This window comes from Cyrtonyx montezumae, unplaced genomic scaffold, assembly GCF_038088225.1.
Source record: "Cyrtonyx montezumae isolate F1298 unplaced genomic scaffold, pur_monq_1.0 scaffold_0, whole genome shotgun sequence".
In the NCBI taxonomy this organism is placed as follows: domain Eukaryota; kingdom Metazoa; phylum Chordata; class Aves; order Galliformes; family Odontophoridae; genus Cyrtonyx; species Cyrtonyx montezumae.
In genome coordinates this window covers 31,100,221-31,125,091 of record NW_027071824.1, presented here as the reverse complement: position 1 = coordinate 31,125,091, position 24,871 = coordinate 31,100,221, and the positions used below count along the sequence as shown (strand labels likewise).

At 39.8% G+C, this 24,871-nt stretch overlaps 2 protein-coding genes across 3 annotated transcripts in view; one reads left to right on the top strand and one right to left on the bottom strand.

The window, feature by feature from the left end:
* Window positions 1-22,408, top strand: part of SLC22A3 (solute carrier family 22 member 3) — a 33,720-nt gene extending 11,312 nt beyond the window's left edge. The window contains exons 4-12 of the mRNA XM_065731631.1: window positions 1,126-1,291; window positions 1,952-2,069; window positions 5,478-5,575; window positions 5,713-5,927; window positions 9,020-9,128; window positions 9,335-9,447; window positions 10,203-10,302; window positions 10,964-11,213; window positions 22,399-22,408. Of these exons, the coding sequence (XP_065587703.1) occupies window positions 1,126-1,291; window positions 1,952-2,069; window positions 5,478-5,575; window positions 5,713-5,927; window positions 9,020-9,128; window positions 9,335-9,447; window positions 10,203-10,302; window positions 10,964-11,021 (977 nt within the window). The 3' untranslated portion in view covers window positions 11,022-11,213; window positions 22,399-22,408. The remainder of the gene's footprint in view (window positions 1-1,125; window positions 1,292-1,951; window positions 2,070-5,477; window positions 5,576-5,712; window positions 5,928-9,019; window positions 9,129-9,334; window positions 9,448-10,202; window positions 10,303-10,963; window positions 11,214-22,398) is intronic.
* The window catches only part of LOC136045580 (plasminogen-like), a 51,807-nt gene continuing 39,915 nt past the window's right edge, over window positions 12,980-24,871 (bottom strand). For both annotated transcript variants that reach the window (XM_065731594.1, XM_065731588.1), the window contains exons 7-19: window positions 24,716-24,834; window positions 23,671-23,833; window positions 23,052-23,182; window positions 22,173-22,338; window positions 21,273-21,439; window positions 20,210-20,358; window positions 18,715-18,808; window positions 17,480-17,600; window positions 16,650-16,724; window positions 16,127-16,267; window positions 14,947-15,053; window positions 13,899-14,044; window positions 12,980-13,690 (exon numbers count right to left, since the gene is read on the bottom strand). In XM_065731594.1, coding sequence (XP_065587666.1) covers window positions 13,529-13,690; window positions 13,899-14,044; window positions 14,947-15,053; window positions 16,127-16,267; window positions 16,650-16,724; window positions 17,480-17,600; window positions 18,715-18,808; window positions 20,210-20,358; window positions 21,273-21,439; window positions 22,173-22,338; window positions 23,052-23,182; window positions 23,671-23,833; window positions 24,716-24,834 — 1,741 coding nt within the window. In that variant the 3' untranslated portion in view covers window positions 12,980-13,528. The remainder of the gene's footprint in view (window positions 13,691-13,898; window positions 14,045-14,946; window positions 15,054-16,126; window positions 16,268-16,649; window positions 16,725-17,479; window positions 17,601-18,714; window positions 18,809-20,209; window positions 20,359-21,272; window positions 21,440-22,172; window positions 22,339-23,051; window positions 23,183-23,670; window positions 23,834-24,715; window positions 24,835-24,871) is intronic.

Genomic DNA, 24,871 nt, shown 5'->3' with positions numbered 1-24,871 from the left:
AGGGAAAGGTTCAGCCATACGTTACACTGAAGTACAGTGTATTGCTGCAGCCTGAAGCAAGGTGCTTAATTCTTGTAGAGAGTGATTCAGTCTAAATTCCTTCAGGAATCTGTTTCTATATCCCAAGGTCACCCATGGTATTAGGCAACCTGACTTCCGTGTATGCCTCTTAAGAGAGATCCCACATATACATTGGTTTATTTGCTATAACGTATGTCCCAGGTTATTGATATGGGCCTCAGATCCACGTTTCCCCAAAAACTCCCTTTGTCTTCACAATGCATTCCTTCCTGAGTCGATACTGTGGCAGCTATTTTAGGCAGTAAACTTGCATGAGGGCAGTGTGTATGTAATGAACTGCTAATAAAAACAGTATTAGTGTCATATCTCTCTGAATCATCAGCTAGAGTTACAAATTATTTGTAGAATTCTGATTTTTTTTAGTATGTTTACACATGTCTCTGTATTATAAACCAAGGCAAACTACTTTTATTGTGAAGTTATGAAAGAAAGCAGCGACACTTCTTTGTGCACTGCTCATCTCTGCTATAGATCTCATGGCTGTGGGATATTGCCTGATGTGGACTTACCTGTGTTTCATCAATAGATATGTTTGCAAAATAAAGAAATCCAGCAAAGGATTAAAAAAAAAAAAGCTGTTTGTTCTAGTAAGTAAAGCCTACTGTAGACCATATCTTAGCCGTCAGAGCGATCAACATGGCAGAGCTAAATTCTTTTCCCTGCAGAAGTTTTGTCTGTATTGACTGTAAATGCAGCTCCTGTCTGGCCAATCCTCTGGTCTGGAGCACAAACCAAAATTATGCGAGGGAGAGTGTAAACCACCACTGCTAATCATGATGGAGTCTCAAGACTGTCATCTGTCTCTGTTTTATTTGTTAGCAAATATGCAGTCAGAGGCCTCCAACTGAAGAATGGTGGATGAGTTGATGAGGTAGTATCACCCACGTTTAGAAAACCTGGTGACATGCTTATAAAGCTGAAGGCAAGACTGGGTTAGACAGACTTGTGAGCTGATACCGCATCATCCCTTCTTATGGTCCACCAATGACACTTTTTAGTTAGGTTTGTTTCTCTTTTGTTTATTTTGGCTTTCTATGTGCTCAGTGACAGAGATTGTTGGTTCTGACCAGCGGATTGTTGGGATTGTGATACAGATATTCTTCACCCTGGGAATTATGATTCTCCCTGGAATTGCCTACTTAGTTCCCACCTGGCAGGGGATCCAGCTGGCTATTTCGCTGCCCAACTTCCTTTTCCTGCTCTACTACTGGTAATGTTGAAGTCATTGCTCTTGTTGTTACTGCTATTGCTATTAGAGCACCTTGAGACCACTGAAGTGGTTCGAAGTCTCTAGTATGCAAGATAAAAATTGGGAAGGAGATACATACATTTATATGTTTGTACTTGCATGGACATATTAAGCCTTATATCCTTTTCCTGCACATTATGCTGTTTCTTCAAACATTTTCTGTTGTTACCATGGCACTTTTAAACTGTGATTGATCTTAACTGTGAGTAAGCAGAAACTGAAATGCTAATCTGTAGTTTTGCTTTGGGCACAGTTTTGTAGCTATATGCATACATATTTTACAGCTTGCATCTTCCTGTTCTTGGAAATACATGTGGTTAATGTTGACTTCCAGTAGTTCCTTACTGTTCTACAGACACCCTGTTGTCTTGTTGGCTATTTTACTTTGCACAGTGTGAAAAGACATTAGATGTCTTACTTTTGAATTTTATAAAGTATTGCCACAGTCCACTTTTTCCTTCTTTTCCACAGGGATGACATAATGTACAGGATACTGAGGAGTTTTCTAAAGATTGAAAAATCAGTGTGTTGGGTATTAAGGCAGGCAGAAGGCAAAGGGCTTTTCTTTAGTTAAGATTTTGATGAGCAAAACATCTGTTAATGACTTCTCTGTTTTTGCAGGGTTGTTCCTGAGTCTCCACGTTGGCTTTTGACACGCAAAAAAGGAGAGAAGGCATTAAAAATCATGCATGACATTGCAAAACACAATGGAAAATATCTCTCACCACATTATTCTGAGGTACTGTCATCTGTCTGAGCTAGGTTTTTATTTTTTCTCCTTAAGGTTTCTTAATCTTTTGAAGGTTTTGTGTGATCTTTATGATGGGCAACACTCAAAGCATCACGCCAGAACAAGATTTCCATCCCCATACTTATATTGTTAAGTGTGAGAGTGTTGGAAAGTGCAACTGGCTGCAAAGACATGGTCTGAAAGAAAGGAGTTTGCAAAACAATGAATTGAGTCTCCTATTTGAAGTGTGCCTACTTTAAAAACCTGCGGATTACTAGCCTAAATGCTAGCTATACACTAACAGTGCTTCAGAAATTATTTTCATATTGGGAAGAAACTACTTAAAAAAAAATTCCCATCTGTGAGCTTGTAGTAGCATCCTTAATGCCTACAAACATAATTCTGCATGTGTATGCATATGCATCATACGTGACTTTTAACTAGAGTTTTCCTGAGACTAAAGGTGAAGACTTTGGGATGGCAGTGTTTAGAGAGGACTGGTTTGTCTCATCCTCTCAGGAAGGATCATCGCAGTGTGTGCGCCTTGTAGTTGGCATCCTGAGTTCTAACAGATTGGTATCTCACAAACTTATTTCCTATCCCTTTTCTTTAGGAACGGGAGAACTGAGATTTGTCTGAGCTTATAAAAAAAGAGAAAGTGGAAATGCTTCACAAAAATCCTAGAATATTGTTCTGGATGAACCCCAAGCAATGAAGTTCAGTACTTTCTTCCTTAAACACCAGACAGTTCTTTCTGAATGCACAGGACTTCATAGCGCATGTTTCTTAGTAGATAAATAAATCAGTCACTTGGCTGAAGCAGCTCTGTTAATTCAAGTGTTGAGTATGTCTCATGATGGGAAAAGCTGTGCTGCTGTAACTCTCCTTCTGCGTGCAGCTCCTGTACTCTCTTCCCTCTCTCTGCACATCGGAGTATTCAAGCCTCGCATCAGAATGAAGATATTTTCCCTACTCTTCACTTTAAGTTGCATTTGATTTCTTTCAGAAGCGTTCCACTTTGTGACCTTGTAAGGCACTCATAGCTACAGCAAATTAACCTCCATACACCCAGCTTCAAGTTGAATCTGTTCCTGGGACTTTTTCAGTATACAATGTGTCATCTTTGGTGCTGTGCCCAGAGGAGAGAGAGAATCTCCAGGAAGTGCATTAGTAGAGGATTGAGTGCATTACTCATGTCAGAGTTCTCATTCACATTCTGACTCTAGAATTTCAGGTAGAGAAGTGCAGGTGTGGAGTAATGGGGAGAAGAGAGAGGTGTTATCCTTCATGTATTTTGGCTAAGCTTTTCCTGTCCCTGTGTAATGGTTTCATTGCCTGCTTTCCTTATATTGCTCTGGATGTAAGCCTTGTTTTTATTGGCACACAGAAGCCTCAGATGACCTTTATATAAAAACTGATAAACATTTCTTTCTTTTGCTTTCTGAGTTACAACATTGGCACAGTTCAGCCCTGTACAGAGCTCATTAACTTTGTTGTGTATTATAAATGTTTTTTTCTCAGTTGCTTGTAATTATCTTAGTGTTTATTTTTCATGCTAATTGTTTCATTCTTGATCTCTCTCCAAAAGAATGAGCCGTGACCAATAGAGTAAGAACTGCTTCTTGAGAGAGTCATGGATCAAAATCCTCTCTCCCTTTACATGTAGATATTTCCTGTGTGTGTATATGCCAATATACATGCAAGTTACATATATGTATTGTATGAATGCATGTATGTGCTGTGAGTAACCTTTGAAGCTTATTGCTGAAAAACTGATGTAATTTGGTGGGACATAAACATGTCATGGAAGTTAACTATAAAACTTCCTGCAGAGTCTTTGCATTGTTTAACTTTGGAAATGTGGGCTCTTGTCTTTGAATTTCTGGCTGCGCTGATGTGAATAGCAAAGCTCTCCATGACTTCAAGAGAGAAAAAGCAAATTTTCTTCCTGACAAATTGTTGACTCTTCAGTGTTTTATTTGTCTATACAAAATGCTCAGTTATGCTTGGGGTTATTATGACTTTATTAAGACATTAAAATGTATGGTATCAGCCATCCTGAACTTATCTTCTGTCCTTTGAAGGACTAACTAGCACCATATTTGCTCAAAGGCACAGTTGATGGCTGGCAGCCTGCTTTTATAAACAAGTCATGTCAGCTTTATAGTCATACTATGAGCAAGTCCAAGAGCAGTGCAGAAACTCAGCAACCTCAGCCTGCCCTACAAAATGCTCTGGCACGCAGCAGAAGTGGCAGTGATTTGAAGAAAACTTGGGGCTCTGGCTGCAGAAGAAAAGCAAGAGGGAGTAGTAAGGAAGTTCAAACAATTGTGGCATTTGTCTTTCCACTTAAAGTTCTGTGACTCTCAGTTATTAAGTCATGCTTAAACATTGCCATATAAATCTCACTGAAAACATCTGTGCTACCTTGTGGTCTGAACAACAGCCATAGGCACAGCCCTGGCTGAGCTGAGGAGGCATTCAGACAATGCTTTGGCCTTTACCTGTTGCCCCTTTGTGAGTGTATGTGTTCCCATGTACTTCTTTGTCTCACCCTGTAATCCTGCTGACCAGGATTGCCTCTCTGGGCTCCTGGCATGGGGCAACAACTGTGAATCCCAACAGTCAAGCTGCCTGAAGTCCCACTCAAAACATGCAGCAGGTTTAACTCTGTGTTTTCCTCAGCTTCTCTGTGAGCCAATGGAAATTCCAACCATGGCTAGCAGTCCTTGGGCAGACCCATGGTTGGTGCCTAAAACCACCTTCTGTTAAACCTTCTAGGTAATTGCTTCATCATCTGCCTCATTATAATTGTGCTAGAGAAAGTGTGAACAGACTTACTTTATCTTGGAGGCATATGAGAACCATTAATCCATACTTTGCAGGATTTTTAGTTGTTTCAGGGTAAAAGCCTTGCTCAGCATAGTGCTTTGTATTTGAAGTGCCTCTGAACTTCACCAGTTGCATTCTGCAGCCCCTTTGCAGATCAATTTTTTTTCTCACACTTCCTGCTGCCCATCTGTGTTACCAGTGACCATCCTACAACCCATTGCTTTGCCTGTCCTGTGGCATTCTGTGCTCCAAATTACTGTCACGTGGACAAGGCAGTTTATTGTCTTTCAAGGGACTTCAGGTCAATCTCTCTTAGTTTTCTTTGGGAAAATCATTTTTCCATAAGTCAAAATTTGGGATTTTCTTTTCCAGTTTTTGCACTATTGTTGCTAAAGAAAACTACAGCTATATTCAGTTATAAGCTATTTCCAATAACCACATGCTGCTCCAGAGAGCTAAAAGCAGCAAACCATGCTGTCAGCATGTTTGCTCACTTGAATGCAGTGCTTAGCAGTATTTCATTCATTTAGGTACTGTGCTGTCAGATACCTGACAGCTGATTCTGTTGCTTGCTTTTCTCCTCAGATCACCGTTAACAATGTGGAGGTCACCAATCCCTCCTTTCTTGACCTGGTAAGGACTCCTCAGATGAGGAGGAACACGTTCATCCTGATGTATGCCTGGTGAGTGCCCGCAATCAGTGCTGCTTGTTATACGGGTGGGACTTTATCAAGAATAATCCTCTGCTGACTTCTAGGTCTTTCCAGTCACTTGCAGTCATTTGTTTGCATCTCAGCACTATTTTGTCTTTGCCATTTAGGTTCACGAGTGCCCTGATCTACCAAGGGCTTGTCATGCGACTAGGAATTGTTGGAGGAAACCTCTACCTGGACTTCTTCATCTCAGGAGCTGTTGAGTTGCCTGCGGCTCTCATAATTTTAATGACAATTGATCGCATTGGCCGACGCCTTCCCTTTGCAATAAGCAATATCGTGGCAGGAATTGCATGCCTCATTACTGCCTTCTTGCCAGAAGGTAATTTCCAGTCCTTCCCTACGCTGGGCTCTTTAGGTCAACAACTTCTCTCTGACTCCCCTAAAGCAAGGGCAGGAGACCACACGAAATTTTAAACACAAGTAAAAGTTGTCCAGTGCTGCAAGCAGAACCAAGAGTTATGAAACAGCACAGTTTATTTACTTGTGGGCTGTCCTGGAATATGTCACAGTTATGTCAGATGGGTGTAATCTTGGAAAATGTGTATAAAGGCCCTGTACGGTTTTGAAGGCACACGGAAGGGAAAATTCTTGACTTGGAAGACTCTTAATGATAGAAGAAATTAATGGTCTATCTGAGACACTGTTGGGGTCATTATAATATAAAGTCATTTTAATATAAAGTCATTATAATATAGTCTCATTGTAATATAAAACTATACCTGGGAAAATTTTATGGCCTTAACCTTTTGAGATCTTCCTCTGATGTCAGTGCTCTCCTGGCATTTCAGGCTGTTCCAGTGGCTCAGTGGTGCCTGGTTATTATGTACTCTGTTCACTCCTGTTCGTGCTCTCCCTTCCATCCCCATCCAAACAGCAACATCTAGTAGGAGCTGTGGCACACAACAGGAGTCTGAACAATGCTGAGAGGGTAGAGGAATTGTTTCAATTAAGTCATTCTTGTCTGATTTCAAGGACACGTAAAGGGTCTGATATCACTTGAAGGCTTCTCGGCTCTCCCTCATTTTCTTTAAATTTTTCTCCCTCCTGTGTAGCTGTTACTTTGTACCATCAGGTGCATATACACAGGGAGACATTTGGGGATGCTGTTTACTGGGTGTTACCACAACTGTGTGCTTTGCCTCTGTACAGCAAAGAACTGGCAGCCAAATATGCATCAGAGAGGCTCATTCTTCCCAGAGATGCTCCTGTTCCTGTCAAAAGGTTTTAGTCATAGATTTTATCAAGGGACAATAGTCTTGCTTCAGAAGAGCCACGAGGAGTCATTTCAAGCATGTGATATGTTGATGAAAATAGACAGGTTTGCAGTGAGTGCAAAATGAAGTCCTTCAGAGAGGACTGCTGCTCACCTCTCCTTCAGTTAAGCTCCCTGAAATGCAATTCCTCCAGAAGTACTTATTACTGCATATTTGAGGACCACTGAAGTCTGTGAATGCTGGGTCTGCTCTCCTGAAGGATTTTGCTCACCATGACTCAGGTTCTTGCTGCTGGGAGCCCCTGTGAAGAGCCAGCATGTTGTATGTAATTGCCATCCAGTTCTCTGCTGTGGAGCAATGCCACTCGGGCACAGAAGGCCCAGTCCCAGGGAATAAAGTACTCACAGATAGGATATCTGAGGTCCCAGCTTTCAATTAAAACGTTTGCTCAGATGGGAGAAGCTGCACCAGCAGTTTGTGAGAGCCTGATCACGTTGGGGTGCATAGGTCGGGTCCTCTGGCACAGGGAGGAGCTACGCTCCTCTTCAGGGGTCCTCTGGACTGAAGGGGAACTAGGCTGAGAATGTAGGTTTGTTTTGTTCTTTCTAGCCTTTGCTTTTCTGGCAAGTGTTTGAAAACAGCTTTTCAGGGCAAAAGAAGTATCACAACACAAGATGAAATTTGTTGTGGGGCTTGTTTGATTATTTTGGAAGGGAGAAACCTCCAAACATTCATCTACTGGTTCTGACAGAACTGAAATGTTTACTTGTTCCTCCTATTGGAGTTCTGAGAAAACACAACCTCTGCCAGAGCCCTCTCCAGAGGCAGAGCTCCCCTTCATGCCAGGTTCAGTGTTACTGTTTTACTAGCCTCCTCGTCTGCTCAGTTGTGGTGTGTCCACACAGGAGACCACCCTCTTCCAAGAAAATCGAGCTGCTCCTCATTATGTTCTATGCGGCTCCCCTCCAGATGCTGTTGGCTCTCCAGATGGGGCTGGAGGACTGCATATGAGTCAGGATGGCTCTGCTCTGTGATGTGGATGTGAACATCACACCCCTTGTACCTAGCTGCCTGTTAACAGGCAGTGGCCAGAGCCTAAGCAGAGCAGAGAGTGCCAGCTTGAGTGGCTTGGGGCTGGTTGTGCCTGATAAAACACCAAATACCAGAGAAGGGGAGCAGAAGGATGCCCATGAGCAACAGCGTTAGGAGTGTGTCCAGTGTGTGCAATGGCTAAACAAATGATGAATTCTAGTTAGTCTGCTCTAAGAAGAATGTTATACTCTCCTGAATCAGTTAGTTGGGAGTTATTTCTGATTCCCTGCAGAAGCGTCCCATGATGCTGGAAAGCAATAAGTGCCAATATAGACTGATATCTGCAGCAGTCTGACTTTCAGTCTGGCGTGTGCTGATTCAGCGTTGCTGTGTTGTAGCTTTTACTGATAGGGCTTGGAACTTTTAGGAGCATGAGAATAGAAACAGCATGTCCGAGTAAGGCCTGAGGCCCATCTAACTCCTAACTATGAATCACTCGGGTGGATAGGCAGAGAGGATGTGTTCTCCTCCTACCTGTCCCCTACAGTCATGACTTGTCACCAAAATGTTAGAAGCCAGTTTGACCAGGGACAGGAACAGCTTTCCAAACTGCTTTTTTCTTGTTAATACCCAGTGTTAATCCCCTGTGTTGTTGTTTCTCCAATCCCTTTTTCAAGCTTGGTAAACTGCTGTTGTCAGTGATTCCATGTGACAGGATTTTTTTGCTCTGTGTGGAAGAATGGAAGCATTGCCAATGGCTGCTAGTGAGCTCAGGGCACCCAGAAGCAGCTGTAGCAGCCAGAGGCTGCTCAGCAGATCCCACCTCAGCCTAATTGGGAAAAGCATTTGCCACCTAGTGCTGCTAAAGCCACAGCTTTGTTGTGGCAAAGCAATAGGCAGCCCTCTGGAGTTTTTGGTGTGGCTTAAACATGCTGTTTTTCAGGTAAAAATACAGCTTTGTTTTAGTTTTTCACTCTTACTTGTGTTCTAGTGTGATCAGTACTTCACAAACAAACAGGCAGAAGCTTTCCTTTTGCCTCTATACTTGAGAAATGCCATGCTGAATCAATGCACGTATCAGGTTGAAATCCCCGCGAGAGCTGCTGACAGCACATTGCTGATGCAGTGAAGTCCCCCTCACCAGAGTTTCTTTCTGAATGGACAGATATCCCGTGGTTCAAAACCACAGTGGCCACGCTGGGAAGGCTGGGCATCACAATCGCTTTTGAAATTGTGTACCTTGTGAACTCTGAGTTGTACCCAACGACACTGAGGTAAGGCAAAACTTTTTGCTTTGCTTTTCACCATTCTCTATTTCACTCCTTTTTAGTAAAGCTCATTTTCATCTAGAGTTTCCTAACTAAATAGCTATGCTTCAAGGTAGATGGCATATATGGATGAGATAATTTTGGAGTTCATTACATCAGCTCATCTGCTTGCTAGCACCTGTTAAATATCTGGCACTGTTTTTCTTTTACAGAAACTTTGGTGTTTCCCTGTGCTCGAGTTTGTGTGACCTAGGTGGAATCATAGCCCCATTCCTGCTTTTCCGATTGGCAGCCATTTGGTTGGAGCTACCTCTGATTATTTTCAGTAAGAGTTGATTTAAAATAGACTTTTGCTTGGTATATTCTCCTGGCAGAGCTTTTCTCTTAGGGCGAAAGCGTAATGTGTGGCCTCATCTCCCTTCAAACCAGCCTCTCCCAACCATCATGCCTAGTGCAAGAGACTGAACAGCAAGTGGTTGAGAAAACCATAAATTCTTATTCCTGTAAAAAACTCTTTTCCTCAGTTTAGTTTTGAAAAAAATGAACCCTGTAGAGTAAATATGTAGAAAAAAGAAACTAGAACTAACCCAGACTTACAAGAGGTACGTGTGGCTGGGGAAAATGAGCAAAAAGTGTAGGATAAAATGAGAAAGGAAATTGGTGCTAATGACAAATTAAGCTTGGAAACATAAACGGAAAGACAAAAGAAAAAATATCCTATTATTGTAAGAATAGAAGCATATAGAAGTACTGTGATTATATTATCTAATACTGAAATACTTGTGCTGCTATAGGATTTGACCTCTAAAATCTCCTGTTTGGGGCAATTCAGGCTGCAAATGAAGTCATATCCCTCCTTTTATTTATTTATTTTTCTTCCTGTTTATTTGTATGTTTAACAGATGCTCATTAAATTAGCATGAAGGTACTCTAAAAGAGTAGGATTAATCAGAAATACCTGTTGTACTTTCAAAATATCCCTTTAACCTTAATCTGAGTTTTCCTTTATCTGATCACCCTGAATATAAAAAAGTAACATGTTTTAAAATCACTTTTGTTTTTCTTCTGTGCCCATTGCAGGTATTCTTGCAGTTGTCTGTGGGATCCTAGTATTACTTTTACCAGAGACAAAGGGAATCTCTTTACCAGAGACAGTGGAGGATGTAGAACAGCTTTCAGGGTATGCTGTATATTTTCTAACTTCTACTTGATTGAGATTTCCCGAGGATGTTCTCCTCTGACCTTGCTGACCACCATAAATTATTGATGATTTTTGAACATCAGGGTAAATTCCCTAGTCGGGTTGATACTATGAGCAGGTAATATTTTCTCAAATAGAAGTGTGAAGTTTCCAGTACCACTAAGGCAAGTTCTTAAACAATCTTAAGAACTCTTAGGAGTTCTTAACCTGTATTTTCTCATAAGTTTTTCTGTGTACTTCTGGAGGCAGAAAATGATAGTGTATGAGAGAAAGACGGCAAAGAATATCCTGCAGTTCTGTGGTCAAGAAAACCGGCCATTACCTCAGTTAAAGCATGCTGTGAAGAAGAACTCTTGATAATGTGAGCTTTTTCACAACTTGTGAAAGCTTCCACTGAATGAATTTATAACTGAAGATATGTAGGCACAGCTTCCCCATTCCTAGCACAGAACAAGCTAGAATCTTCAATGTGCTACAGGCATGGAGGGAAAATTTACACCTTGGCTTGCCTGGCAGCAAATTTCTTAATGAGCTCGTGACATAGGCTACTGTTTCATACAGTGGGTTTGCATCTTGTCAGTACTGTGACTTGAACTACAGCTCTTTTTTCTTCCCCCTTTACACCCTCTTTTTTCTTCAGTCACTATGGTAAATGTGGGAAGAAAAGGAAACACCAGAGCACCAACTCTTATATTTGATCTCCCAAGGATGACGCTGAGCAAAGGACTGTGATCCTATACTGGGAATTTCTTCTTCATTTGCCACCACTTTGAAGATTGCTGCAAAGTATGGATTAAACTCCATGTTCTTCTTTCAAGTATAAGCACATTCAGAAAAAGCAGTGTATTCTGCTGTAAATATGAAATATATTGTTTTTTTCTAAGTATGTTGTTTCCAGGAAGGAAGCACTCTGATTTTGATAGAGAACAGATCAGCATAATTGCACTATCCAGCTCAATGAGCTTTTATTTATTTCTTTATACATTTGAGCTGTTTATTGGATAACTTTGGAGAGGAAAAGATGAGTATATGAGCCTGTTCTCTTTTGCCTTTGGACCATCTAGACAAATAGAAAAACTGATTTTTCATGAGGGTGAGCGCTGATCAGGGCAGCCCTTTTGGGATCAGAAGTGATGAGACTAGGAGTCTGTCACCCTGGTCTGCTCCTCTCACCCAGCAACTCTCTGCAGCAAAAGCTCTGCACATTGAAGGTCTTTCTCAAATGTAGCACTCCTTCTCTCCTGTTATGTAGCTGTCACTTCCTACACAGGGCATTAGCTCTGCAGGTCAGATCACCCCACTCCCTCCCCCCAGACCTGGGACCTTGTGTCCCAGACATGCAGAATTTTTCTGTCCTAAAATACACTCTCTGCTCATTTCTGCAAACCAAATCATCTCACCCTGACCAGGACCAAGGTGACTTCCAAGCTCCTACTTCTCCTCATTGTTACTTGCCATCTTTCTGGTTGAGGATAAGTTATTTGGGGGTACTGACAGGGGTGTTAGGCTGTCTTAGGAAGATGAGCAAGGATAAGACAAGAGCTTGGTTTATAGAGGGAAATGTTAACTGGATCCAGTTGTTTAAAGTTGACCTGTAGCAGAAATGTTTGTTCTCTGGCTCTGCAAGCAGATAAGAAGGATTCTCTGCCTTCCCTTTCCTCCTGTATGACCTCCATCTAGTGCTGGGTCCTGTCCAGAGACAGAAGATACCCTCCTTACAGTCAAGAACTTAAGATGTGGTTTTTGAACAATATCTTGTCATGGATAATGAAGAATTAAACAAACAAAGGAAAGCCACCGAGTTGTAAAGAGCCTTATAAGATCCAAAACCAGATTTGGCATGAGAAAATTTAGGAGTGGGTTTTAAAACTTTATACCACAAATGACTGATGCTAACACTGAGTTTAGTGCAGCTGAATTACTACTGCTGTAGTCTAATTATTTATGAGTTTCTCATGCATGGGGTTTTCCTGTGGTGAGTTTACCAGTCATTTCAAGAGTTCCTGGCCATGGAAAAATGTGAGTATATAAGTTCTTTTTACAGTGTGTTTTGGGAGGAACATTTTTGTACAAGAGAAAACAAATGACAGAATTGAGAACAAAGATAAAGTCTTAAATGTAAAATAAATCATAAAATTCCCCAATGGCAGGAGACCAAACATTATGAAATGCTTCACAGTTCAGAAAGTGCCAGGAATACTTTTTTCCCTAGTGCGTACAATTGCACATTTATATTCACCACTGAATTTTAGAGGTCTCTACTGTTTTTTATTTAATTTCTTTCAGACTTCATGAGGAAATATGCATTATAGTATCACAAAAACATAGCTGTATTCTAAGAGATGTTGGTCTTATGTGCACAGATTTCATTTCCTGTAACCACAGGCACACGTACTTTCTCTTCGTTTAGAGAAGACAAAGCTGTATGTAATGGTAAGACAAGTTATGTAGTGGAACAAGACTGGTACTATGGACAACAGAAGTTTATAATACACTACATACATTGTCATTACTGTAATGATTGACTTTAGTTATTTCTCAGTCTTCACTATGAACTAACTTTAGGATAAGGGTATTTTTTTATTCACTGTTTTATATCTCTGGTGCAACATTTGTACTTCTGCTGACACAAATTTCCACATCAATAAAAAAGATATGAAAATAAAAGCCAAATGTGTTTCTTTATTTTTTTTCATCCCATGTGCTTAATGTAATCAGATATATCTAATAAAACACTGCAGGCATAACAGATGTGTACAGTGGGTTTCTTCTTTCTCTCTCTCTTTTTTTTTTTATCATTGAATTGTTGAAAAAGTACAACAGCTTAAGGAGAAATATTCTCCTTTCTTCATTTGTTGGAGACAGTGTGTTGGAGAATTCAACCTTAGAATAGAAAGCCATTGTGGAGTCTCATATATGATTGAAATGCAGATATTGAATTACATTTGATGCTGGGATTTTCGATGAGCACATTTCGAAGTTGCATAGGTCTATTGTCAAACATAGCAAACCACAGAACATATTGAAAGAGAGTAACATAGCCAGCTTGGTTTTATGTCAATAAACATTCCCTTACAGCGATTTTAAATGGATGATCATATTTATTTTGCTTTTTAGGAATGATTCTAGCTTTAATATTGCACTTGTTATATTGTATTTCTAATGTGCATACTGCTTTCCAGGAGAGGGCAGTCCATACCCAGGATCAGTTGTTTTCCATTATACTCTTAATCCAAGGAATATAATTAGAAACTCGAACATAAACTCCAGGTTTCATGGGTTGGGCACAGCCAAGGCCCCAAGAGGTGACTCCATGTTGGACAAATCTATCTTGGTCCAGACAAACTAGAGGCCCTCCACTGTCTCCCTAAACAGAGCGAGAAAGAACAAGATGAGAGCTCAAGATGTGAAGAGTGGTGTTTTCACAGGAAGCACAGAAATGGAACTGCCTTTTGAATGAGAGTTCCACATCTGCTATAAGAAAGCACTAGAGCTTTAGCCAGAGAGGAGTTTTCTAATGCGTGCTGCTGAAAACTGTTCTCATAACTGATGCTGATGCTCTCAGCCTTTCTTACCTGACAGGTATCTGTGCCTCCATGAATATTCCCAGCACAGAGCTCGTGTGTTTTGACTCTCCCATTCAAAAATTCAGGGCGGTTGCATATTTTATTCTCAATTACAGGGAAGCCAGTTTCCTTTAAGTAGCCTTCACCAGGAGTTCCTTTCCAAGTAAACAAAGTAAAAGATAATAAAAAAAACCAACAACCCAGTGTTAAATGACAAAGGGTAAATGAGCACCTCCATAAAACAAATTTCAGGGTAAGAATAAGCAATACAATAAACAGTGTTTATGAACATAATTTCCATGTTTAGCATGGAGCAATTCCAAAATCAGTGTTATCAGTACTATTACAGTGCTTATCACCTTCTAGCCTTCATCAAAATACGCAATACAGAGACTGCCCTTACTGCTCTCAGAGTAAATCCAAATGGGATCATTAAATGGGTCACATACATGCTGTATGTGAGAGTCACTCCCAAGCAATTTTATTTCTCTGGATCTGAGAATATCTCTCTGGAGAAGAATGGAGGAAGGAAGTAGGCAGTTGAAAATTTTATGATGGTCAGAAGAAGCTAGGAGATGGGAAAGATGTGATTCTCCTCTTAGCCAAGACAAAGTGGGAGGTTTGAAGATGGGAGTATTTTCATATTCTAATGAGATCTTCTGAACCAGGCTGATTGTGAGAAAGATCATTCAAGAGAATGAGCAAACTCATATAATGTATTAAGAAAATTGCCAAAGTCTAGAAAAACTTCCCTTCTGACTATGTAAAAGCACTCTAGGGGAAAGCAGAATGGATTGAAAATTAACAGTAAGTATGTGCTTAGGTCAGATTCCTCTCTTCTCGTATTGGTTTGGGGTGTTCTGTCACTCTGAGAGGTTTAGAAGAATCTAAATCAGAAGGAGGCATTAGAAAAAAGGCAGTACCTTGCAAATTGAGATGAAAAATGAATGCATGAAAGTATTTTTTTTTTTTTCGGGGTGTTTCTGGCACAGAGTGGGGATGCTTTGGATACAAATATATACCAAGCTCCAAACATGGAGTGTTAATTCTGTCTCACCTTTTGTATCTCCCCATCCTGTCACATAGCACTCCTCTCTTCCTCCTAACACAGCATTTTCTTTTGGTAAGCAAACAGGGATTACCTGATCAGTGATGACTGCTGGGCTGAAAGAAACAAAGAATAGACCCACACAGGGTCAGTCATTAGGTCATTTATCCCTGGTACCATCTTTATTTATCTAAGAAGATTTTATACAAAGTCAGCCTTTTTCCTTGAAAATCTGAGCTTCAAGTAAGGGTTTTTTCTTTGAAATTCAAAGCCACTTATATTTTAGGCTCTAATCCCACAGAACATTATACGCAAAAGGAAAAAATCTGAAATGGAGAACAGTTAAAAAGAAAAAGATATTAAAAATACTAAAGTAAATCTGGGTTAAAGTGTAGACAACAAAGCCTACCTTACTCTGCCTGTACCCAGTCTGACTATTTATAGGTCACTTCCAAACTGCATACTCGTAGCATAAAGCAGAGCCTGAGTCATGCTGACTTACCTCTATGTACAGATTCTTATCTGGGTTCAATCAACAAGCCACTTTTATTTGGGCTATGTTTTGGATTTTCATTGGAGCCACGAAAAGCAAAGCACAAGCCATACATGTTTGTATCTGCTTGTAGTTGTATAGATGTATTCCTTATCAGTTGCATAGCATCCTGGAGTTTCAGACCAATGGAAACAGATGCAAGAAGTGCTAACCTGGATATTGCATTAGAAGTGTGTACTGCTTGCCTGCACTAAGGACAACCTGTTGGAAGAGCACTCCCCACGCTGTCATGGAAAAAGTATGGGGTCACACTGTGCAGCCACTGTAGCTTTCAGTCTTTGTTACATTACCAAGATAGAAGTGTACAGGGAAAGCTTTTCTAGGCACATCCTCCTCCTGCTCTGCTGCCTCCACCATAATTCACAGCAGCTGCCTCAGAGTGCACTGCTAGCATAGACCACCATCTCTAGCCCTCCTCCCTTCCCAGAGCAGCCCTTTCTTTTTCTGAAGCCCTGTGACTGAGTCACCTTAGCTCCCAATGGAACTTCTGCAGAAATTGAGGAAAGAGAATGTCACACATTATGTGTGGAAACACACACTTGCATAGTACCAGGAAGCAACCACTGAGTAGTTAAGAAAACAGGCAAGCCAAAAGTTTCCTGTCAGAATGAAGGAATGCATCAGGTGAAAGTATACCTCCTCAGTTTCAGTAGGGCAATGTCCACCCTGTGGGGCTCCTTGAACAATTTCTCAACATCTTTTTTCTGCACTGATGTTTCTAATGCTCTTTCTTCATGTAAGCCAAGGTATACTTTATATGAAGATGGACGTGATGACCTATTGGAAATGAATGCACACAGTGAGCTGATAAACACACATCCAGGACTTAGGCCACTTATGATAATGTCGGGCATCTAGTTCTATTGAAAGCAGAAAAGAAAACCAGCTTTGGTGTAAGCTTATTGTAATCTCTTTTCTTGACACATGAAATCAAGACTTGGTATGTGCATTAGCTGGTGACTGTTATTACTCAACACTTCCATTTTCAGTCAAAACTTTTAACGAATGAAGAATAGTTTTGGCTCAATTCTTGACTGTGGAAACTGAGTCAAGAGACAACTCAGGTTGGTTATTGGGCCAGTTTTATTTCTAAAATTCTAAACTGTTATTTTCTATCTCATGTAAGGAAATGCTGTTGCAGCCTGTAACAGATACTTACTTTTCTAAGCAGTGAGCGGCAGTAAGAACCCACTGTGGGTCAATCAGAGTTCCCCCACAGAAATGCAAGCCATAACTGTAATAGAGCAGAAAGACATTAAAAAAAAGCATGGGTCTAAGGTGGTGAAGACAGTTGTATATCACTGAAGTTCGTTGGGTAATCCTTCCAACATAGCCTTTAGAAACTAAAGAATTTATTCTGCATTCTTATTTGGAATAAAATTCTTTACCTTCCTTGAACAACATTTTTTTTACAAGTACAGGAGTATTGTGTATACATCTTAATAATGAAAACAAATAGATTTTTTGCTCCTGACCATTATTTTTACTACTGGAAAATCTAATATGCACTGACATATACCTTCTGAGAGATTATGGCTTTTATCCAGTCCTGATTCCAGTCAGAAAGCTTTGGAACTGGACTTAATTCCTGACAAAACCGTATTTCAGAAAGCTTCCACTACTTTTAGGAGATTGACTGTACTGAGGGAGATAGTGACAGATTCAAATTCATTCTTCCTTACAGTGAAATGATAGCATTTTTCAAATAATCAACTGTATCTATTGTAAAGATATTTATTGTAAAAAAGAGCATTCCTGGTTATCTAAATTACCTTCTTTGAGATTATCAAACACAATCTAATTTAAAATAAATGAATAGCCTAATAGAGTTCACTTGTAACTTTTAGCTTAGAAGCATTTAATCCTTATGCTAATTTTAAACACAAAACACATTTCTCTTTAGAGTGTTGCAACCACATACATACAGCATCCTGGGAAATGCAGAGCTTTCTTGATTGTAAAGCCTCATGCAAATGGGAGTGGCTGTACCTTGTCCGGAGACTGATTTGCCAGGGCCAGGAGTGTGGATGTGAAATACACCCAGCAACAATCCTCTGAGCACACAGCTTTGGTCTGAACTTGGCCTTTCCACATTCATACTGAGCAGGAGCTACAGAATAAGGAAAAAGAATCACTATGGGGAACTTCAGAGTATTTGCCATACATTCTCTATGCATTCAGAAAACTAAAAGGTGAAACTCTTATATTTTTCTATTCTGTATTCTACTATTCAGAATAGTACTACTTGTTCTGTAGTAAATTATACACTATACATCATCTATGTTTCATTAGATTTGTCTTCATCTGGGACATTTAAAATGCCTGGTAAATATTTTTTGCATCTTCCTGATCCTCAGCAAATGACATATGAATAGAACTACAATGAGCTAGCAAAAGGAGTGGAAAAAAGAAGGAAACGGAAGTAAATCCTCCCAATATCTCTAAATGTATTCTTACAGATGACAGCAGTACAGAAACTGCACTGCCAGCTGTATTCAAACAAAACATAGTGGTACAGCTCATGAAATTCAATCACTATCTCTGTGAAACAGCATTTTGTCTGCTCTTAGGCTTTGGCTCTTTCAGCTCTTCAAATGTCTCTGCTTTATTCCTGGTGGATAGATTTTGTTTAGGAAGCTGACCTAACAACAAGGCATTTAGATTTGTTGTTAGCAAAAGGAACTAACTACTGAAGCCAAAGTCAAAAGCCACGTTCCCTCTGCTCTTTAACTGAGCAGGCCAAAAAGTTAATCTAAAAAGGAAATGGAACTTCAAAATGTGTAAGTGCTATTTTCCCTTAAGAACCCTAGCCCAAGACTTTCAAGACAGTAGTATTTTTACAGTTATGGTATGTACATATTATAGAACAGCAGTATTATTTTTGTTTGGCCTGTATTTGAGTTTTGATCAGAGATATGTAAATACAGAAGCATGTTTTCTGATTAGCTGTGCCACATGACCAAGCAGGGTAGTTTCTTCATGACCAGATCTATTCTGAAATATCTGGCAACACCTGCATAAGCTTCAGTAGGCTCCAAGTAAATATTTTGCAGCCTTTGAGGATTCCAAGGAATAAGCACCATTCTTAAGTATTCAGGCAGTGGTGTTGAGCATTACCTCACCACAGCCTTAATTTCAGTCTTTCAGACTAATTGCTGAATGTTCTCAGATAGTCATAAAAGGTAATAAGAAAGGGAGATACTAGTCTTAAAAGGAATAATTACGGCACTTGGGAATGTCACAGTACTCCCAGGCTTTTCTTGGGTCTGTTGTGTAGCACCAAGGTCCATTCACATCTCCATCAGGGTTCCTGCAATACTATAAAAAAAAAAAAAAGAAGACACAAGCTATTAACAAGAGGACAAGAGATTTATTGTTTCAGAATAAAAACAAGTTAAATTGGGGAAAGAAATTTTACATTCTTTTGTGCAAAAAATTTATATTGTATGCGCTCATATGGAGGAATGTGAATTTAGTCACTGTCATCTGAAAGAGTTTCACCATCTGCCTATGTGTTCACTGGTCACTCTAAAATATACCAAGCAAGACCACTTGGTTCTGCGACAGAATCTTCTACAGGCTTAACACAGTTCTGGTCTTCCAGAGCATCTTCAGTCTCTCTGCCCTGCCCAGAGCTAATGTTCAGTAACACAGAGAGGAGAAGAACAATGGACAGAGACAGCTTGCCACTCTGTCCACAGGGGTTGGCAGGAAGAAAGCAGTATGGACACCTGGACTCTGAATTCCCATTTCATTCTCCTAGCAATTTAAGAAATACTATCATAGATATTTTTCTAGTTAGCTTCCCTATTCTGCATTAGAGCCACATGTCCACATCTCAAGAAGAGGATGGTTGCTTCCCTTTCACAGGAATCCCAAACAATTACTCTATTCAAGAACTAATAAGTTATGGCAGGAATCTTTTCATAGAGCATTTTCCCAGTCTGTACTGGAATTCAATGCAGGCTATGTGATGCTATCAGAGAAATGGCTAAAACAATCTCTAAAATCATGTAGAAGGAGAAAAAAAACATTCAACCTGGCAACATCAAACAAGCTCTTTATATCATATATTGAGCTTGCCAAAAACTGGACAAGTACTGTATATGAGATGTTACAAATCTTAGCAGCCATTGGCTGGAAACAGAAGATCTTTTAGTGGGTACTTAATTTAGGACTTGAGATGAAGGCTATAGATGGAGAATGAGTTACAGAATGGGTCAGTAGCATGGACATCCATGTATGGTTGGATGCAACAGTAATTGGAGGGCTTTGTGGAGGGGGGAATTAGTAGAGGCTGAGGACTGCAGACTATCAGGCATATATCTTAGGGAACTTGCACTGAACTTTGAATCACTCACCATCTCACCTGTTGCTGTTGTTACTGAAAACTATTATCCTAAGTGTTTTTTTTTCTGTCAGGGGAGGCAAAGTACTGCCTGAAGACAAACTCCAGATAGTCTTCAGCAGTGGGAAAAAGCAAATGCTCATCCAAAGCTCTTTGGCTACACTGCAAAAGCATTTGACATTGCTTCTGGGCATCTGTTTGTCCCAGTGAAGAACAGACTGCTCATGTCAACGAGAATTAGCATTACCAGGTTCTTGGATTGAAATGAAGAAAATAATTTACAAAGACCTGGCATGAAATTCTTACTGAGGGACCATGAAAAAGACAGGAAAAGCTCAGTGACAGCAAATATTAGTTGAATAGCTGCTTACATTTTTTTCCAGGCCTGATTTTGGATGAGTCCTTGGAGTAAAGTAGTCATGTTTATGTGGCGTCTGAGAACTCCACTCTTGACAAGTTCTGCCCCTTGCAGTTCTTGCTACTGTGCCACGATAATCTATACCATTTGAATGAATGCAATCTGTGAAGAAAAATGAAAAGAAAAGGATTGTTAGCTGACAGCAATTTGGCCACACCCATACTTGGTGGTGGTGAAACAGAAATAAATTTGAGGAATGTTATTTGAGCTTCCATCTTCCTTAATGTATATACATGGAAGAAAGGACAAAATAGTGTCAATGATAGCTAGCAATCACGTTTTTATTTGCTTGCATTCTCAAAATTTTCTTCATTATTTTGATAGACTTGGATCAAAGAAACTCAGATTCATCTGACCCTTTTTGACTCCAGGAACCAGGAGCACAAAGACCATGCACTCAAAAAATCTTTTCCTTATGGACATTAATGCCTTCCCATCATGTTCTACAGTATGTAAAAATGTTTTAATGCATATTCAGGCAAAACTATTAATTAACCTGAATTTACCTTAGTTAACCTGAAGAAAGTGGCAGAACAAAAAATGAAAGCTGTTGCACTCTAAATATCTGCCAGACAATGAAGTTGAATCTAAACTGAATTAAGATAGCCAGCTGTCCTCTGTTGGGAAGTGGAGCCCCGAAAATGTGAATGCATGGCACATGAAAAGACATTTTCTGAACATTTGCCAGCAAGATGCCATCACCTCTCTATTTGCTGTCATTGCTAATAGGACTCCCACCAGAGTGTGGATACTATCAGCCATTTTTTTCTTTGTGCTTCCAGTATTGCCAAATGTAATGGATAAAAAAATCCTATATTAATCTAAAATCATATACATATACTATCATATACAGTTCTACAAGTAAGTTCAAAAAATGATGAGAATGGATAAGGTATTATATTAAATTCTGAGATTACTTAGAATTTTATCTTTCATCTTCACTAAACTATAATTTTTACATATAATACACCTTCCTTGTTACAAGTGTTCCCGAGGAAAGCAGAAAGTCTTCTCACCGGGATTTGGTTCTAGAGTTGTCTGAGGAGGTTTCGGTAGAGTTATCTGTACATTGTCACTACATCTCTTCAAGTTGCAGTACTCCCATCTCACACTTGGATCAGTGGTGTAGCACCATGGGCGGCTATCGGCATCTGGGTTTCTGCAATAATTCTGCTTCAGGTCCCTGTAGGGACAAATGCAAACATACTGTATGCCTATCTATGCCACAGGCCTGAGAAAAACTTGAAAGAACATTTTAGAAAGGAGGGCTGGTACAAAGATCACACACAATATCTGACAGAAATCCTATTTTCAACATAAAGAATCCAAGAAACTTTTGCAGAAAACTTAATTTTGACAGGTATTTATTCACTGTTTAAGGCACATAGCAATAATACTGTTTACAAATCCAGATAAGTAAATGCACATATTTTAATGTATATCAATCCCTTTTAGTTTTTCAAATGAATGGAATTTAACTCCTTCTAGTTTTTCAAATATGTATATATGAATATTTATTAAGAAAACATAGCTTTCTGAATAAATAAATTAAAAAATTAGGAAAAAGAAATTGACTTGTCTTCTCTACAGAGCTCTAATGAAAGACAGACTAGGAACCTAAGACTTAAATTCTTGAAGAATCTCATGTATAGAAACAGTTAATTTCAGTGTAGCTTTATGAAAACTCTTAATTTCTTTATAAGTAATATAGAAACACAGTTAATTAGCATTTAAAGCATAATGATGACAACCGGAAAATACTTCCAGATTTAAAAGAAAAGAAAAAAAAGAGGGAGACTTAACAAATATACCCCTTCCCAACTTCAAAATCACTGTTGTGTAAAGGTCCTGCAAATAAAAATGAGTTCATGAATGATCATTCTTAAATGAAACACAGAAGTAAGAAATGCACATACGCATTTGGGAAGTGTTCTGAAGTTTTATTGTGACGGTGTGGGGACATTGAGTTCCAGGCTTGACATTTCTTCCCTGTGATAGTGAAAGATGCTGTTCCGCGATAACTCACACCATTGCCTTGGTAGCACTCCTCAGTTGCTTGAGCTTGCTCAGGCTGGTCAACAGCTGTGGTGAATAATGGAAACCAATCCCTTGTATCTTAATACTTTGATATGTATATGTGAGCATAGAGAACTAGCAGAAAACAGCAAGCTTGAGTAGTTCATGGACTGCCACAGCATGCTCTCTGTCACAGAATCTTTCTCAGATTGTAGATCGAAAGGAAAACTTTAAGATTGTTCATAACATTTAATAATATGCTAGGGAGCTACAGGAAAGAAGGGGACAGACACTTTAGTAGGGTCTGTTGTGATAGAACAAGAGGAAATGGTTCCAAGCTTAAAGAGGGTAGATTTAGGGTAGATGTAAGGAAAACATCTATTATAGTGAGGGTGGTGAGGCACTGGAACAAGTTGCCTAGAGACGTGGTGGTTGTCCCTTCCCTGGAAACTTTCAAGGTGAGGCCCTGGGCAACTTGATCTAACTATGGATGCTCCTGTTCATTGCAGGGGAGTTGGACTAAATGACCTTTGAAGGCCTCTTCCAACTCTAAGTATCCATGATTCAAAGATCACTTTTTACTATCATGCATTTAGATTAATTTCAGCTAACAATCCAGATCAATCACACATCCATCAGCATTTCTCAGGATGGTCCTTGTTAGATAACATTACTGAAAGTGACAGCAATAATACAACTGAGCAGTCACCTAAAGTTTCTGACAACCTAACATGATGACACTGCACTTCCAAACTGCAGATGCTTCCTGTTGTTCTTACCAGGGCTGTCAGGCTCTTTCCCGTCACAGGAGGGAATGGTGCAATATTCCCATCGAGCAGTTGCATTTGTGGTGTAACACCATGGCATCTTCTCACCATCAGGGTTTCTACAGTAGTTTTCCTCTAAGTTCCTGAAACAGCAAGTGGGTAACTGCTGCTGTCATGTACTGATGCATTTACTAGATGAATAATTGCAGTGCAGCTGTGTTTTGGATGTGTTAAACCAGATGTCAGCTGGATAGACATATGATGCAGTACTTTAAGCAGGACAGCAGAAACACAGGGTGAAAGAATCCAGCCACAGGCAAATATCATGGTAATAATGTTCTCATTTTACTTTGCTTCTCCTGAGCAACAATACAGTAGAAGGATGAGCAGAAGAGGGAAAATGATAACTAAGCAGAGCTTGGAAGTCAGAATAGGAGACACTTGTACCTAAGAACAACAAAGTGAATGAAAAGAGGATAAATGTGTGAAAAATAAACTGAAAAGATGGAATCATACAGCTAATGAACTCTGGTGCAACGCAGGGACTTTGCAAAGCAGCTGAAATAAAATGAAGTCATTCTGTGCCTTGGTACTTCTCATGGACACTGAGTAGAGGAGAGGTTTCACTTACTTGCAGGGATAGTTTTCGGGGGTGCGAGCATGCCTGTGAGGAGACTGAGCACTCCAGCGCTGGCAAGTATTCCCTGACTCAGTAACAGATATCTTGCCTCTATAATCTTCTCCTCTTCCTGACAGGCACAGGCGCCCTGGTGCAGGTACAGGTGGGGGTGTTGCTGTTGCAGAAAAAGGAACTGAAATTAAACACAGCCTTCTAAAAATATGAGAAAAACAACAACAACAACAAAGGCAACAAAGTACTTAAGAGCTTTAGAGTGAGGTAGGAATTTTAGCTTTCTTTGCAGGTAAGGTTTAAAGATCAAAATATTTGGTAAGTCTAATGTATAGAGAAAACATGTTATCTTTTCTGTCTTCAATTTTAACATTCAGACTCCCAGATGGGCATTTTTATCTGCCCCTTTACAGCAGTCAAAAACAACACAACCAATGCTAGCAGCCCCATCAGAACATAGCTGAAAAGTGAGCAAGCATCACTGTGAAGAAAACTGGGTTGGTCATGGCAGGAACACCAGTGATAGATACAAATGTCAGCAGAAACATAAAGATATGTATGCAACCTGGTGAGAGCTAGGAACGGCAAGGATAAGGTCTGGTGAGAAGGCCCAGGGAAAAGTACTGTGGTAAGAACAGACCCTCAGGGGAAAAGGAAATTGTACTGGAAGAGCAAGAATCCCCCTAAAAACAATGAGAAGTATTTCAAAATGAAAGAAAATGTCATCAAAAAAGGAGCACCAGAAACACTGGAAAAGATTGTCATGGAGAAACACATGGAGGAAAAGAGATGTGGTCCAGGAAATAAATAAATAAATAAATAAATAAAGGAATACCTAGGACAGAAAACTCTAGTCTCAAAAGAGCTATCAGAGGCTCTTAAGGTTCTTATTTATTTATTTATTTATTTTAAGAGATAGAAAAATTGCAGCCTTTTATTCTTTCTTTTATTTTGGAGGCTTAATCTACTTGTTTGAGTTCTTTGCATCACTCGGAATGAGATGTCTAGATGTTTTTGTGTCTAGAGGCCTAGAAGTCAGACTCACAGCAACGAGGAATGTCACAAAATTCCCAGCGTTTACTTGGGTTGGTAGTGAAACACCAGGGCCGAGGTTCACCATCAGGGTTACGGCAATAATTCATCTTCAGATCCTTCTCTGGAAAACTGAATAGGAAAAAAATATTTTAATCAAGTCTCTTAA